At 42.9% G+C, this 18,320-nt stretch overlaps 1 protein-coding gene across 3 annotated transcripts in view; it reads right to left on the reverse strand.

Annotated features, from left to right (window-relative positions):
* SV2B (synaptic vesicle glycoprotein 2B) overlaps positions 1-18,320 on the reverse strand; it is a 155,226-nt gene that overhangs the window by 33,136 nt on the left and 103,770 nt on the right. For all 3 annotated transcript variants that reach the window (XM_038747123.1, XM_038747124.1, XM_038747125.1), the window contains 2 exons: positions 2,492-2,672; positions 1,083-1,234 (listed from right to left, as the gene is read on the reverse strand). In XM_038747123.1, the coding sequence (XP_038603051.1) occupies positions 1,083-1,234; positions 2,492-2,672 (333 nt within the window). The remainder of the gene's footprint in view (positions 1-1,082; positions 1,235-2,491; positions 2,673-18,320) is intronic.

Here is an 18,320-nt window from a genome sequence, read left to right on the forward strand (position 1 = left end):
AATAAATTTAGAACTTCTGCTTTAATATCTATTTTCTTCCTGTTATGCTCAAGAGTGCCACTCTCCCCCCAGAGAGCTATTCAAGTTACTGATTTTTCTGAAGGGTCAATTGAACCACTGCAGCCAAGCTATCATGTTTATCTCATAATCAGACTGCCTTCCCTCCACCTTCCTGTTTACTAGAAATAAAGACCAGAAGACAAAAGTACATCTTATATAACCTCCACAGAGACCCTTTACTTTTTTAATAGAATGTTGTTCAGTTGCCCCCGGTTTGGGGAAGAGAGGGATGGTGGGAAACATTGGATAAAGATAGGTGTGAGGATTTCTGAAGGTTCAAGAATTTACAACATTACAACATTACAAGATTTTACAACATCTGCAAAATGGAAGAAGTATGGCTTAGTGGACCGAGTATGGATTTGGGAGCCAGAGGACCTGGGTTCTAATCCTGGCTCTGCCATCTCCCTGTTGTATGATCTTGGGCAAGTCACTTTGCTTCTCTGTGCCTCAGCTTCCTCATCTGTAAAACGGAGGTTCAATCCCTATTCTTCCTCCCACTTAGACTATGAGCCCCGTGTGGGACAGGGACTGTGTTCAAACTGATTATCCTGTATCAACCACAGCGCTTAATACAGTATTGTATTCTCTCAAGCACTTAGTATAGTGCTCTGCACACAGTAAGCACTCAATGAATACAATTGATTGATGGGCCACTAGGCACACAGCACTTAACAAATACCATAAGGGATGAAACTCAGTGGTAGAGTGTATGCTCTATAAGGTCCTGGATTTGAAACCGTCACCTCCACCTAGTTTTCAAACAGTACAATGCTCTGCAATCAATCAATCAATCAATCGTATTTATTGAGCGCTTACTATGTGCAGAGCACTGTACTAAGTGCTTGGGAAGTACAAATTGGCATCACATAGTATGTACAAATTGGCATGCACACAGTAAGTGCTCAATAAATACAATCGACGGATTGACTGAAATGCCATCATTATTGTTATCTGTAGATTTGAGGTTTGTCACTCAGTAGCGACAAACCTGAGTGTAAACCTGAGCCCCAAGTACTCACCATAGTGTGGAATGATGCTCCAAGCTGTTGCTGAAGCATAGATGCCACCAATCATCCAGAACATGCACAGCCAGCTAAGGTGTTCCCCTCTCTTCTCCCGAGACAGAAATTCGGAGAAATAGGCAAAGACGATGGGGAGAGATCCTCCAATTCTGAGGAGAAAGAAGCAGCAGAGAGGACTGTCTAAGGTTGCTGTGGATGGGATTAGACTGGCAAGAGGCCTAGCAGGTAGAGCACAGGCCTGGAAATCAGAAGGACTTGGGTTCTAATCCTGGCTCTGCCACTTATCTGCTGGGTGACTTTGGGCAAGTCGCTTCACTTCTCTGGGCCTCAGTTACCTCACCTATAAAATGGAGATTAAACTGTAAACCCCATGTGGGACATGGATTGTGTCCAAACTGATTAACTTGTATCCACCCCAGAGCTTAATACAGTGCAGTAAAAATAACATAAAAAACCCCTCTCCCAGATCCATCCATCCATCCACAGGTATGTGCATAGAGAACTAGACTGTAGACTGTAAGTTCTTTGTGAGCAGGGATCAAATCTACTAACTCTGTTGTATGGTACTCTTCTAAGCACTTAGTACAGTGCTCTGCACAAAATAAGTGCTCAAACAATACCATTGATTAATACAGAGCCCCATCCCAGCTTCACTAAGGCATTAGGCACATTGTCTCCAAAACCCAGGACCAAAGGGCGAACTAAATTACCTGGTCCAGAAAGCCATCACTCCTGACACTTAAGGAAGGACTCCTGGATCAGACCTAAAAGCAGTGGAAGTGACTCCCCAAAAAATGACTCAGAACCCTTAGAACTCAGCGGTTTGAGCAGTGCTCAGTGCTTAGAATAGTGCTTGGTACATTGTAAGTATTGTAAGTGCATATTAAATACCATAATTATTCATTATTTACCCTCAAGAACACCGAGGAGCCCTGGTGATTTAGTACTTTTTCCATAGCGGGGATTACTTCTTTTGGACTTTAATTCAGTTCTACGATCTTCTGAGGAAGCCAGAATGGCTGAGATACCCAGTAAGACTTAAAGGTTTTTCACAGACCCAACAATTGTAGCTGAGACCCAAAGTTTTAGTACAAAGTTGATTTTTTAGAGTAAAACGTTGCAAAGAGGTGGCTCTGGGTAGCTTACTGCTTTAACATAGCCCCCAGCTTCTGTCTGTAAACTGAGTCCCATCAACTCATCACTCTTCCCCCTGAAGTCTTTCTCTGACTGTCTCCCTTTTTCATCCTGCTGATTCATGACTCAACTGTGCACTGAGGACCCTCCTAAACCTCTGTCCCTTCTCTCACTCCCAGACTTCACCTGGAATTCCAACTGGTGGGTAAGTTCTTTCTGGCCTTCCTGTGATCCTTTGGAGGGAGACGGGGGAGGAAGAGGGGAAGACCCACCCGATGCCGGAGATGAGGCGGCAGAAGAGGAAGAAACCATATTCCTGCACGAAGGAGGAGAGGGAGGCGAAAGAAGCATTGAGAGCAAGAGACATGCCAAGGACTTTCTTCCTCCCCAACTTATCTGCCAATCCGCCCCAGATGAAGGCTCCTGCCATCATTCCTAGGTAGACAATCAGCCCTGTGAAGGGGAGAAGAGGAAAAAAAAAGGAACATTGCATTCAAATCTGGGCACTGAATTCCAAGGGAATTTAAATAACACAAAACTTTCATATCCTTTTCTTGAAATAATAATAATAATTGTGGTATTTACTCTCTGTCAAGATCAGTTCTAAGTGCTGGGATAGATACAAGATAATCATGCTGGGAACACTCCCCATGCCACATGGGGCTCACAGACTAAATAGGAGGGAGAACAGGGATTGAATCCTCATTTTTTACCATTGAGGAAACTGAGGCACAGAGAAGATAAGTAACTTAACCCAAGGTCATAGAATAGGCAAGTGGCAGAGCCAGGATTAGAATGCAGGTTCTAGACACCCTCTAGACTGTGAGCTCACTGTGGGCAAGGGAGTATGTCTGTTGTTATATTGTATTCTCCCAAGTGCTAAGTACTGTGCTTTGCACACAGTAAGATCTTTTAATATGATTGAATTGAGTGAACCCAGGTCCCCTGACTCCCAGGGCCATGCTCTTTCCACTAGGTCATGCTGCTTCTCAAATCCCAGTACTCTAACCAGGCTAATAAGGCTAATAAGGCTGTTGTTAATGTTCGAGATTTCAATCCCATCACCCTCATAGAAAAGAGTTCTCAGATTTTCTCCAAGAGATTCCAAGCTTCCTGGCCAAGGGCTTCAAGACTGGCTCTTTCTTTCTTATATATCTTTATCCATTTCCTCCAGCTCATAGCATCTGGCTCTCCAGAGTGACTACCTCACTCTCAAGTTTCATGTCTCCAACCCAAAGCAGTGTGGCTCAGTGGAAAGAGCTCGGGCTTTGGAGTTAGAGGTCATAGGTTCAAATCCCGGCTCTGCCAATTGCCAGCTGTGTGACTTTGGGCAAGTCACTTAACTTCTCTGGGCCTCAGTTACCTCATCTGTAAAATGGGGATTAAGACTTTGAGCTCCCCAGAGGACAACCTCATCACCTGCAACTTCCCCAGCGCTTAGAACAGTGCTTTGCACATAGTCAGCGCTTAATAAATGCTATCATTATTATTATTATATCCTTCCCCGCTGCTGCCTGGATCATCTTAAAGCACCCCCCAGCCCACATCTCTGCTCTTCAAAGCCCTCCAATGGCTCCCTAGGTCTCTCAGCATCAGACAGAAATCCTCCCAGCCAGCCGCAAGACTCTCTAATAATTTGCTCCACCTTTACTAGTTACTTTCTTCACATTCATGCCCCAACTCATCCTCTTTTCTACTCTCAAGCCTATCTTCTAGGTGTTTCTCTCTCCTGCCTCCAACTCCTGGCTCATCCTATTTCTTCCTTTCCCAAATCCACCAGAACACAGTTTTCCCACACTGCCTTTCCTGATTTGTTTCCCAGAACCCCAAGCCCAATAAACACAGCAGTCACTTCTAGCACTTAGGAACTTACTTATAACCACCCACGACCCTCTTGCATTTATCTTTAGTCAACTGTATATTCCATTCCTACTCCTGTCAATGATTTTTATGTTTACCTTCCCAAACAGAGTGTAAACTCCCTATGGTCAGGGAACTTGTCCCCAGACAGGCACTCAGTAATTACTGATACTACTACTTAAAATTTACCAGGCCTCAGCTCAGTCTATATTCAAAGCTGTCTCGCCAACTAATTTCCATAAAATGCATACATTGATTTATATGCTCCATTTATCCACCTATTCATCTATCTGTTTCATTTTTCAGACTCTAGCTCCTATCAATTGTGTATATATTTTTCTTTCGCTACCTATGTACGTATTTGATTTGTATTTCCCTGTCTCCTTGTTAAAACTTTGCACTCTTTGAGAGCAGAGTTTGTCATTTACTTCTATTATACATCACCCAAACCCTAATAAATACAATTAAATATAACATAATTTATACAATTATGCTTCCCAATAAATTCAATCAGGAAGCAGTGTGGTCTAGTGGAAAAGGCGCAGGACCTGGTTTCCAATCCTGGCTTTACCACTTGTCTGCTGTGTGACCTCTGGCAGGTCACTTGCCTTCTTTGTGCCTCACTTTCCTCATCCATAAAATGGGGATTAACTCCTACTTCCTCCTATTTAGACCATGAGCTCTGTCTGGGACAGGGACTGTGTCCAACCTGATTACCTTGTATCTACCCAGTGCTTAGAACAGTGAGACTCCTCCCTCTCCCAGATCCTCCTGCAAAGATGGGAGGGCGTGGGGTTCCCACCTGCTTCTCTAGGTTTCACTGGTCCATAGGTATTTAATAAATACGATTATTATTTTTATCATTATGATTACTATTACTACTAATAATAATTTTATTATTATTAATTGAATTTGAATTAGAAGTTTCTATTAGCCTTAGAGAAATCTAGAAAGACTGAAGACTAAGTTCAGAAACAATCTAGCAAATCTAAGGCAGTGCTGGAAGGTCAACATTACAAAGGGATGGTCTTTGAAAACTGGAAAAAGATCCCACTATCCTGTGCTTCCTGATTTCTCCCATGTCATGGAGAAGACCAGTTAGCCTGGAACACCAACCCGACAGAATTTCCGGCCAGAGACAATTCTGACTCAGTGAGGGAAGCATTGGAAATCCATGTTTGCTGCTTCACTGAGTTGCCATGCTCTCTTATAACATACAGATCAATCTTCTCGCTCAGCTCAGGTTCAACAAGAAGGGAATTGAAATCCACTGAAACCGTCCTGAGGCTCTGACCTGGTGGGCTTGCTGTATTGGAGACTTGAGAGGTGTCTCTTCACTTCCAGAACCCCCCTGGAAGAACACAATTAAAGGATTTCCCCAGCTCTGGCCTAAGAGGACTGAAAATTGGAGAGCTTCATCAGAATCCAGAGATTCCCCGGGAGCCTCCCTTTCTCAGCCCTGCAATGCGGAATCATTAAATCCCAAATCCTGCTGTGAGTGACTCAGAACCAGACAACGCAAATCAGGAGGAAGTGGGAGGAAACTGCATCTCACAACCTTTCTTCACTCCTTCTTCCATGATATTCTAGAGACTAGGTTTGATTGAATATTACAGAATGGGGGAATTTAAACTGGTCAAGACCAGTTTCAGTACCATGATTAGGTAGGCCATATTTCTTTTGTTGAAAACTGTGTCATTTGGGCAGCATTCCAAGCCTGCTCCTTCTTGGGGAATGTGAAAACATCAGTCAGTCAATCATATTTATTGAGCCCTTACTGTGTGCAGGGCACTGTACTAAGCACTAAGGAGGTCTGGAACATGTGTATGCATGTACTTTTTTTTAGTTTCTCAGGATCCAAAATCTGGGACAGCTATGGCTAAATGGGGCCATACAGTCAGCCTTAATGTGGTCCAATGTGCTTCAGGGTAGTTAGAAGAGCCTCATAATATAAGTGGTAGCTACATTCCCTGCCCGCAAGAAGCTTACAGTCTAGAGACTGTATGGGTTGGGGATACCAACCTATTAGTTTCAGAAAGCTGTGGGATTTATTCTAGCAAATTTTCATACATTCCAGACCAAAGCAGGAACTTCGAGCATTGCAATCATATTGATATTCATTAAGTGCTTACTATGTGCCTAGCACTGTACTAAGATCAGGGATAGAAATATAATAATCACATTGGACAAATTGCCTGACCCCTGCCTAAGAGGGACAGTATGTGTTCTAGTAAAGCAGTATCGCCTAGTGGATAGAGCACAGACCGAGGATCAGGCAGAAACTCCTCACCCTCGGCTTCAAGGCTCTCCATCACCTCACCCCCTCCTACCTCACCTCCCTTCTCTCCTTCTACAGCCCAGTCCGCACCCTCTGCTCCTCTGCCGCTAATCTCCTCACCGTGCCTCGTTCTCACCTGTCCCACCATCGACCCCCGGCCCACGTCCTCCCCCGGGCCTGGAATGCCCTCCCTCTGCCCATCCGCCAAGCTAGCTCTCTTCTTCCCTTCAAGGCCCTACAGAGAGCTCATCTCCTCCAGGAGGCCTTCCCAGACTGAGCCACTTCCTTCCTCTCCCCCTCATCCCCCTCTCCATCCCCCCCAATCTTACCTCCTTCCCTTCCCCACAGCACCTGTATATATGTATATATGTTTGTACATATTTATTACTCTATTTATTTATTTATTTTACCTGTACCTATCTATTCTATTTATTTTATTTTGTTAGTATGTTTGGTTTTGTTCTCTGTCTCCCCCTTCTAGACTGTGAGCCCACTCTTGGGTAGGGACTGTTTCTATATGTTGCCAGCTTGTACTTCCCAAGTGCTTAGTACAGTGCTCTGCACAAAGTAAGCGCTCAATAAATATGATTGATTGATTGATTGATTGATCAACAGGCCTGATTTCTAATCCTGGCTCTACTGGCTCTACTGCTGTGTGACTTTGGGCAAGTCGCATAACTTCTCTGTGCCTCTGTTTCTTCATCTGTAAAATGGGGATTCACACAATCAATCATATTTACTGAGTGCTTACTGTGTGCGGAGCACTGTACTAAGCACTTGGAGTACATTACAGTAGAGTTGGTAGACAATTCCCCTCCCAAAACAAGCTTACAGTCTAGAGGGGGAAACAGACATTAATAAATAAATAATGTATATGTCCATAAATGCTGTGGGGCTAAGGAATGGGTGAATAAAAGAAGCACATCAATATCTGGTCTCCTCCTATTTCAACTGTGAGCCCCATGTGGGACAGGGGCTATATCTTACCTAAATGACTTGAATCTAACCCACCACTTAGAAAAGTACTTGACACATAGTAAGCACTTAACAAATACCATCATCATCATTATTCATTTTACAAATGAGGAAACTGAAGCACATAGAGTTTAAGGGACTTGCCCAAGGATAACCAGCTCGAAAGTGATGGAGCCAGCCCAAGAACCTAGGTCTCCCAATTCTCTGCTCCAAGTTCTTTTCGCTAGGCCATTCAAGTGCCCAAGAGCAGGGAGGGTTCAGTATAGGCCGTCCACTTCATTCTGGACACCCCCAGGTCTGGAACATGTGTATGCATGTATTTTTTTTTTTTTAGTTTCTCTGGATCCAAAATCTGGGACAGCTATGGCTAAATGGGGCCATACGGTCAGACTTAATGTGGTCCAATGTGCTCCAAGGTGGTTAGAAGAGCCTCATTACCACTTCAGATCAGGGCTCATTTCTAACTTATCTGACCACACCGGCTGGTTGGCCCTTCCCATCCTAGCAGTTGCCATGGCCCAGTTCGTCAGTGACGGAGGGATTTAAGCAGCTTATAATGTGGCGTGTGTCTGCTGCTGCAGCATGTGTTCCTTTAGCCCCACTGGAAACAACTGATGTTGGGAGGAGAAGGAAGAGAAGGAGCAGAAGAAATAGAAATAAGAGAAGGAAGAGGAGAGGAAAGGGGAAGGAGGCTTCTGACAACAGTTCCTTCAATAATGAAAATAAGTCTGGTATTTGCTAAGTGCTTATTGGCAAATAATCTGCTCCTCCTTCCCCTCCCCATCACCTCTACTCCCTCCCTCTGCTCTACCCCCCTCCCTGCCCCACAGCATTTGTGTGTATATGTACATATTAATTATTCTATTTATTTCATTAATGATGTCTATATAGCTATAATTCAATTTTTATATATTGATGCTATTGATGCCTGTCTACTTGTTTTGTTTTATTTTGTTGTCTGTCTCCCCTCTTCTAAACTGTGAGTCTGTTGTTGGGTAGGGATTGTCACTATCTGTTGCTGAATTGTAACTTCCTAGAATTTAGTACAGTGCTCTGTACACAGTAAGTGCTCAATAAATACAATTGAATGAATGAATGAATGTGCCAGGCACTGTACTAAGCGCTGGAGTGGATACAGGCAAAACAGGTTGGACACAGTCCCTATCACCTTTGGGGCTCACAGTCTCAATCCCCATTTTGCAGATGAGGTAACTGAGGCACAGACAAGTGACTTGCCCGAGGTCACATAGGAGACACGTGGTGGAGCTGTGATTAGAACCTATAACCTTCTGACTCCGAAACCCTTGTACATATCTTGTATATATGTACATATATGTACATGTACATATCTTGTACATATCTGTTCTACTTATTTTATTTTGTTAATATGTTTGGTTTTGTTCTCTGTCTCCCCCTTCTATACTGTGAGCCCACTGTTGGGTACGGACCGTCTCTATATGTTGCCAACTTGTACTTCCCAAGCGCTTAGTACAGTGCTCTGCACACAGTAAGCACTCAATAAATACGACTGATTGATTGATTGATTGATTGACTGATTGATTGATTGAAACCCATGCTCAAGAAGCAGCACGAGAAGCAGCATGGCCTAGAGGACAGAGCATGAGCCTGGGAGTCAGAAGGACTGGGGTTCTAACTCCGGCTCTGCCATTTGTCTGCTGTGTGACCTTGGGCGGGTCATTTAACTTCTCTGCCTCAGTTATCTTATCGGTAAAATGGGGATTAAGGATGTGAGTCCCATGTGGGACAGGGACCATGTCCAACCTGATTAGCTTGTATCTACCCCAGCACTTAGAACAGTGCTTGATACATAGTAAGTGTTTAACAAATAACATCATCATTATTATTATTATTAGCCACTATGCCATACTGTTCATGGGCAGCTAACAGGGTTAGTTAATTAGAGTCATTGAAGGGTCTTTGAAGGGAACAAGTACGCACACGGGTAGCTGTCTCAATTTCACCAGAATTGACCAGGCTGGATTGGATACACAAAACAGTTAGAAATGATTCATAAGGGAAACTTGCGAGTCAAGCAACCAATCCCTCTATTTTGTAACGGGCAACAGTTGGTCTTTTTCATTTCTTTCACCTCTGGGTTTACCATTTTTATTTAGAAATTCCTACTCACTCTAGATGGTGTGGTCCTTAAAGAATCACCAAGAATCCATAAATGTGAGTGCCTTCAGTTTGGCATTTTGGAACCTGCACAGACCTTTTAATTCAATGCCGCTGCATTGCTATCACCATCATCATCATCATCATCTTCATCATCATTATCATTGTAAAGTATTTGTTAAGTGCTTTCTGTGTCAAGCACTGTTTCTAAGCACAAGGGCAGATACAAGTTAAGCAGGTCAGACACAGTCCCTTTCCCCCATGGTGCTCACAGTATAAGTAGGAGGAAGAACAGTCCTCTAGATTGTGAGCTCATTGTGGGCAGGGAATGTGTCTGTTGTTACATTGTGCTCTCCCAAGACCTTAGTACACTGCTGTGTACATAGTAAGTGCTTAATAATTACAATTGAATACGATTGACTGAACAGATTTTAAATCCCCATTTCACAGATGAGGTAACTGAGGCACAGAGAAGACATGCCCAAGGTAACAGCAGGCAACTGGCAGAGCCAAGGATTAGAACCCACATCCCCTGATTCTCAGACCCATGCTGTTTTCACTAAACCATACTGGTTCATTAATGGCAGGGATCACATCTACCAAATTTACTGTATTTTACTTCCAAGTGCTTAGTATAGTGCTCTGCACACAATAAACACTCAATACATACCATTGATTGATTTATTGATGTCTACTGAAGTGCAAGTTATTTAAGGGCAATGGTCATTCTCATAAAAGCTTGGTACAATGCTCTCCACATACTAGACCCTCAATAAATAGTGTTTGTTATAATTATGAGGACGGTGGTCATGGGGCAAGAATGGACAAGTCACTATGCACAGGTAAAATCCTCAAATGCTTTGAAGTTTGCACAACACTAACCCACACCTGTGCCAAATTAGGCACTTGCTGTGACTTTTCTCATGTTCGGTTAGCTCTTTTCTGGATGCGACGTGAACATACATATGTACCAGGAGGAAAGTCAAATAGAAATAGAAGATGTACCCAAGTATCCACCTTAAATTTGCTAGCCAAAATTGGTCTCCCCTACTTCTGCCTGAATCTAGTGAATGAAGGTTTTGTTAAATATCATCAGCCAGCATATTTGTAGGCTGTGAAGAATCCGGCTCTGCATACACCAAAATAGGTCCAAATCCACTGTTCACATGTAACATTTCAAAAGCAAGTTTGATGCCTCTGCAGGGGCAACCCCCTCCCCTCTACCCCCAATTTGGGGGGGCATGAGGCAGGAACAACTGTCAATTTTCAACCACAAATGAAAAATATAATTGAAAATGCATCTGATATGCATGTGGTTACTAGACACTCAAGCCATTATTTGCAGGAGAAAGAGGGGTGGGGAGTGGCTGAATCTAGGTCTTTTGATCGGATTAAAAATAAATGACTGGTTAAGGCGATTTATTTTCTCCTGAAAAAAAAAATCTATGTATTGGCCCAAGTCCAGCCAAATCTTCTTAAAACAAAGGAAATAAAAAAGGATTTGGTTGTGGGGGTTAATGGAAGCCTTCAGTTTCCAACCTTCCTGTTCTGATTTTCTGAGATTCTGGACTCAAAGAAACAGGGACTCCACAGCTTCTTCCGGGAGATTATATAATAACGATGGCATTTATTAAGCACTTACTATGTGCAAAGCACTGTTCTAAGCACTGGGGAGGTTACAAAGTGATCAGGTTGTCCCACGGGGGCTCACAGTCTTAACCCCCATTTTACAGATGAGGTAACTGAGGCACAGAGAAGTTAAGTGATTTGCCCAGTCACACAGCTGACAACTGGCGGAGCTGGAATTTGAACCCATGACCTCTGACTCGAAAGCCTGGGCTCTTTCCACCGAGACACACTGCTTCTCATTATATGTTCTCATTAGGTGGAATGGAACCTCCATATTGGGTCTGAGGCAATAGAGAGTTGCTTTTTCTGTACCAAATGGTACTGCTGCTTCCAAAGTACCAAAGTGAGAAGTAGGCTGGGAGTCAAGAGATGTAGGTTCTGATCCCAGCTCCTCCACTTTCCTGCTGGGTGACCTAGGGCAAGTCACTCCATTTCTCTGCGCCTCAGTTTCCTCATCTATATAATGGGGATTCAATACATGTTCTCCCTTCCTTTTAGACTTTGAGCCTCATGTAAGTCAGGGACTGTGCCTGATCTGATTGCATTGTATCTATCTCAATGCTTGACTGAGAGTATGCACTTAACAAATACCTCAGTTATAATTATTACAATTATTTTGTCCATGATTTCCTTCCATTCAGAGAGCACTTAGATCCCAGCTGCATCCATGTATAGTGCCCCACATTACCATGTAGATTTGATGGTTTTCCTCGTTACTGTGACATTCAACTCAATTACATTAAGAAAGGAGCTGCAAAGCCCATGGCCTCGATCAAACATTTTACAAGGTTTTACAGAGTCCACAATTGCTGCATATATAACTGTCCTGATATTGAGATTTTATCAATGGGCAAAATTATGGCTGATAGAACAATTACACTAGTAATAACGATAATAATAATACTTGTTGAGAATTTACCATGTACCAAGCACTGTACTAAACTCTAGGATAAATCCTAGATACACAGATTGGACACTGTCCTTGTCCTATATAGGGCTCACAGCATGGCGCTGTGGATAGAGTCTGGGAGTCAGAAGGTCGTGGGTTCTAATATCTGCTCCACCACTTGCCTGCTGTGTGACCTTGGGCAAGTCACTTCATTTCTCAGGGCCTCAGTTCCCTCATCTGTAGAATGGGGATTAAGACTGGGAGTCTCATGTGGGACAGGGACTGTGTCCAACCCCATTTGCTTGTATCCACTCCAGCACTTAGTACAGTGCCTGGCACACAGTAAGTGCTTAATACCATAATTATTATTATTAAGCATGAACAATTGGGTTCACTTAATTTTCCTAACATTCCTCGTTACTTATTTTTGTCCATCTTCTATTAAATACCTCAATCCATGGTATTTATTGAGTGTTTAGAGTGTGCAGAGCACTGTAAGAAGCGCTTGGATGAGATTAATATACCTGAATTGGTAGACACATTCTCTGCCCACAAGAGGCTTCCCTCCATTGTCTTTTCACAGTTGTACCACAGACAAACCACAGGACAAGGAATATGACTCATCCCACACTAAACCTCAGATCTGGGTCTCTCTCCTTCTCCCTCTGTTCATGTGCATGAATCTCAGCAGGGATTGAAGCATGGCAAGATGTTCTGAGGTTGGGGAGGGATTTGCCTGATCACTTCTCAAATTTGTAGTCCCAGAAATGCAGCTTGTCATTGGATATTGTTTCTGGGACTGCGAATCACAGAAAGCTCAATATGCTAGAGGTGAAATGAGGTGTCAAGCTTCTTTCACTTCTGTTGTACTCTCCAAGTGTCTAATACCCAGCAGACACTCTATCAATCGTACTGATTTGTTAACACACTGTGTAAGTAAAGCTGCAATAATCAATTACTGTTTGTACGAATAAATACTGTTCCAAAGCATCCTTCATAAGACTTGTGTTATTACCTTTTTTGATAAGCTAATTACAAGAATGTATGGCCCTTATTTTGCCTGTAAAAACAGATTTTAAAAATGAGTTTAATATCTTAGCTATTCTAGAATGTGCATTCACTCCATTTTTCTTCCCATTTGGGTTGGGTTCATTTTGTTCCTAATCTCTCTTTTCAAAACTCCATATCCAGTTTTTGAGGATTTTATTTACATTCTCTGAAATTCCTTCAGCTTGAGTGGCTTTTTTTTGCTGGTGGAATATATTTTTCTTCCCTTATAGTTTCTTGGAAGATGGGATATTTAAGGTGCACTTATGTCTGGATTAATGAGCCTAATCGATGGGATTATTAGCAATTGTTATTGGAGCTATTGCCATTTCAGCCACGGCAAGTGCTTTCTTGGTGAATAGTGGGTGAAGCTCAGAAACATTTTTGCGGAGGCAGGGAAAGCAGAGGAGAAGACACCTCTGCCTCCATTTTTCTCTTTGCAGGTCTGGAAACTCCCTCCTTTTCCTGACTTGATGAAGCTGAGTAAGGGTCTTTTGGTATAAATTGGCCAGGGGCTAGGGCTCCCTGAACAGCTCCTACACATCTTACATGCTGCCCACAGCAAAGACAGGAGCTGCAGGAAGGGGAGTGATTGGTGGGAAAGTGGACTCCATTAATCAGCACTTAAGGGCATCTTTATGTTGTGGCAGGGACTGTGGGATGCTTGGGGCCCTTAGGCTTCAGCCCCATAAGGCTCTGCATTAATCTTGCCGACATAGAGATGTCTGGGAAGGAGGAGATGCCAGATTGTAGAGAAGAAAAGAGGTTTTGACTAACACTGGCAATTGGAAAGTCATCCACATAGAGCTAGTAGTTGAGTTTCTGGGAGTGAGCGTGAGGATCGGACAGAGGGGTAAGAGGAGAACCACCAGAAAAATCAATCCATAAAACCAATGCTACATTGTGTTTCCAGGCAAACAGAGTGATCCCCAATCCCCAATCATTTCAGCAAAAGCGTCGGAGTGGCTGAAGAAGATTACAGTTGAGTAGAGTTGGATGGATTTGCCAAGGTGCAGGAGGTCACGGATGACCCTGAATAGAACGGCCTTGGTGGAATAAAGAAAACAGAAAGCAAAATGTACAAAGCCTAGAAGGAAGTTGGGGGGGAGGAAGTGAAGTATTACAATCTGTTCAAGAATTTTGGACAGGAAGTGGAGCCAAAAAAAATTCCTGGAGAATAATAATAGTAACTGTGGTATTTGTCAAGTGCTTAATAAGTGCCAAGCACCGTTCTAGGCCCTGGGGTAGATACAAGGAATCAGGTTGGACACCAGTCCCTGTCCCACATGGGGCTCACAGTCTTAGTCCCCATTTTACAGATTTCATTCATTCATTCAATTGTATTTATTGAGCGCTTACTGTGTGCAGAGCACTGTACTAAGTGCTTGGGAAGATGAGGTAACTGAGGCAAAGAAGTGAAGAGATGTGCCCAAGTTCACATAACAGACACGTGGCAGAGCCAGGATTAGAACCCACATACTCTGACTCTCAGGCCCATGTTCTTTCCACTAGGCCATGCTATTTCTCAATACAATAGGATACAGAGAAACATTTTGGAGGATGGGGAGATGTGAGCTTGTTTGAAGACGGAGGGGAAGGAGGCATCATAGAGTGAGTGACAGCTTGAAGATGGCAGTTAGGGAGGGAAGAGAAGTGGGTGCATCAGTAGGAGGGGTGTTGGGCTCGTTCCTGCTGAAGATGCTGAAAGTGAAAAGAGACTGGAAGTGTAAGTGGCAAGGGCCTGGAGAGAGAGGGGTCAACTAGTTGTGTTCAAGCCTGATGGTTTCGATTTCGTCAAGCAGGAGAAGGCTCACCAAGACCAAGTTCACAATGGGGTGAAAGGAATGCTTGCAGAAGGGAAAAAAAGTGGTGGAGATGACATGTTGATGGTTACAACCCTTGCTGGTATCTTTGCCCCCTTAAGAACCTGTTCTGGACACCATACTATCCTCTCACAGATAGTTGCTGGATTGATTTAGGGATGGTGTAGTTCTGGTGAATAGACATTTTCTGATGATATCTGGGTGAGAGGAAAAATTCCATGTAATACAGTACGTTCTCACTGGGTGAAAACACCTGAAGGGTAACAATAATAATAATAATAATAGTATTTGTTAAGCACTTAGTTTTTTTTTAATGACACAATAGCTTACTATATGCCAGACACTGTACTAAGTGCTGGGGTACATAAAAGAAAATCAGGTTGGACACAGTCCATGTCCCATAGGGCTCACAGTCTTAATTTTCCTTTTGCAGATGAGGTTACAGTAGCATAAGGAAGTTAATTGACTTGTCCATAAACCAGGTCCTCTGATTTCCAGACCCATACTCTTTCCACTAGGCCATGCAGTGTTCTGTGTGTTCTGTGTTTACTATATGCCCAGCACTGTACCAAGCTCTAGAACAGATACAAAATAATCAGTTTTCACTTGGGGCTTACAGTTTAAATAAGAGGGAGAACAGGTTTGGAATCCCCATTTTGCAGATGAGGGAACTGAAGCACAGTGAAGTGAGTTGCCCAAGCTTATATAGCAGGTAAATGGCAGAACCAGGATTAGAACCTAGGTCCTCTGACTTCCAATCCCATGCTCCTTCCATTAGGTCATGCTGCTTCTCTTGTTGCAGGCATTACTAAGGAAGTTGTTTCTTGACATTGAAGTAAATGATTTAAACCTGTGCAGGAAGTATTATCTCTCCTACGTTATAGATGAGGAAATTGAGGCCCTGAAGTTAGGGATTTTCTGAGTACTTTGCAAGGTATCAGTGGTAAAAGTCAGGAAGGAATCTGTTAATTTCTGATGTTTGGCCCTGTGTCCTGACCTTTTCACAACCCGTTAGGTAATTTTCATCCCTCCAATCTAAGTCCCGAGACTACCAAGACGCAGGAAATTGAAATCTTCAGAAAAAGATGTGGGGAACTTAAATTTTATGGCAAATCTCAAGGCTTCCTGCTCTGTTAAATTACTGCTAAATTCATTTTTTAGTCGTGGTGTCATTTTAAGAGAATGGAAGATGTTTATATTTTAAAAAAATGGATTTATGTGGAAAAATAACTGAACTTGGTGATTTTTATATGGTATTTCTTAATTGATTAATTTAGAGACCTTCTGCCTGAAATCTTCTAAGTTGCATATCTACACATTTGTTATCTCCCTGCCTTGGACACAGAGAACCGAATACAGATAGGAGCTCATTATTCTGATTCATGTGACATTTGCATGGCTGAAAAAAAAACTGAGAGCAGGTTTCTCTCCTAATTAAGAACCTTACAGATTTGTGTTTTTCAATACCTCTCTTCTGCAAGAAAAGAAGTTCCTCCTTCTAGGGAAGAGGGAGAGAAAGGAAGGAGAGAGATTTCATCTTCTTTGCTCGAAAAAAAAAAAAGTGTTTTTGCCTGACTCCAATGGAGGTACCTTTGTGATGCTCAGACCTGAAGTTGAAAATACCCACTTGGAATATTTTAACACAGAGCCGGCACAATGCGTGGGATGGTGTTTGCTGCCAATCTGTTCAGAAGGTCTCCCACAGGACATGCCTGTCAATATAAAATTCATAGGACCATCTGGTATCCTCCTCCTTCCTCTCGCCACGAAAATCAAGTTTTCTTTTCAGGAAGCCAAATGAATCCTTTGCCAATGAATGAAAACCAGTTCATTTGGAGGTAAGGTCAGATCAGATTTCTTTGATGTTTACAGGGAACAGGACAACTGCCCCAACGTGGATCTGCATAGTCTCATTTCTTGTCTGAGACCATGAACTACCATCTAGAAGTGGAATTCTCTCTGTCCACAGGAAAAAAAATATAGAGATTTGGGCATGTTTGCTCTATGGCTCTCTAGGATCCTGGCCTACTGTGATTGCTTATCAAACTCCTCTATGGTAATAAACATGTAATCAATCAAAGGCACTTACTGAGCACTTACAGTGTGCAGAGCACTGTACTAAATGTTGGGGAAAATACAATATAATAGAGTTGGTAGACTTGATCCTGATCCATAAGGTTTTTGTTCTCCAGATCCAGAACTGCTGTGTTCAGAGTCCCTGTGGATGTGACAGTGTGTACAACAAACAAACAATATCACTGTAATATGTGTGATTATTACAATTCAAGTCTGCTGTTTTGGAAGAATCAACTGAAATCGTTTTCTCCTCAGGCTGGGCTGGGTGCGAATGCTGGAAATCTGTCAGAAGTCAGTTCCAAAGGGATTTAAACCAGCAATTTTGCTGTCAGACAGTCTTAATGAGACATTTCACATATTTAGCATTCACACCCCCTTTATAACAGCTGCTTCCTACAAAGGAGAAAGAAATGTCAATGGATACATGGGAGAAAAACCTGGATGAACTTTATTTATCTGCTTCTAAATCAAAATCTAAGTCAGTGGGAATAAATTTGGTGTCGAGTGGTTTTACTGATTCTAAGGAGTAAGGGTTCTCCCTGTTCTTGGCAGGTGGGGAAGGGATATGGTGTATAGTATAGGAATTACATCCTTCTCTCCATCTAAAATCACTCCCTGAGCGTGAGGTGATATGGGAGGTGGATTCATTCTTTCCAGCCTCTAGAAGGCAATTTTCTGCAAGTGCCTCATGGATCACCCAGTCTTGATGAGGCACTAGAGTAGTTTGGCCACTGGTGGCCCTCCCAAACCCAAACAAGGAGTTGCTTGTTATGCTATATACTTTACCCCAGTGTACTGTAAGAAGCAGCATGGCCTAGTGGATAGAGCACAGGCCTACCTGGGTTCTAATCCCTGCTCCACCACTTACTTGTCTGCTATGTGATCTTGGGCAAGTTCATTTGTTCATTCAATCATGTTTCTTGGGCGCTTACTGTGTGCAAAGCACTGTACTAAACACTTGGGAGAGTAAAATATAATAACAAACAGACACATTCCTACATACAACAAGCCCGCAGTCTAGAGGGGGAGACAGACATTAATATAAATAAATAAACAAATTACAGATCTATACAGATATATGCATATATATACATATGTGCTGTGGGGAAGGGAGGGAGGATGAGTGAAGGAGCAAGTAAGATCACAGCAGAAGGGAAGGGGAGAAAAAGAGAGGAGGGCTTAGTCAGGAAAGGCTTCGTGGAGAAGATGTGCCTTCAATAAGGCTTTGAAGTGGAGGAGAGTCAGATATGAGGAGGGGGGGCATTCCAAACCAGTGGTAGGATTTGGGCAAGAGGTCAGCAGTGAGACAGATGAGACAGAGGTACAGTGAGAAGGTTAGCAAGTCACTTCACTTCACTGGACCTCAGTTACCTCATCTGTAAATGGGG

This window comes from Tachyglossus aculeatus, chromosome 5, assembly GCF_015852505.1.
Source record: "Tachyglossus aculeatus isolate mTacAcu1 chromosome 5, mTacAcu1.pri, whole genome shotgun sequence".
Lineage (NCBI taxonomy): Eukaryota > Metazoa > Chordata > Mammalia > Monotremata > Tachyglossidae > Tachyglossus > Tachyglossus aculeatus.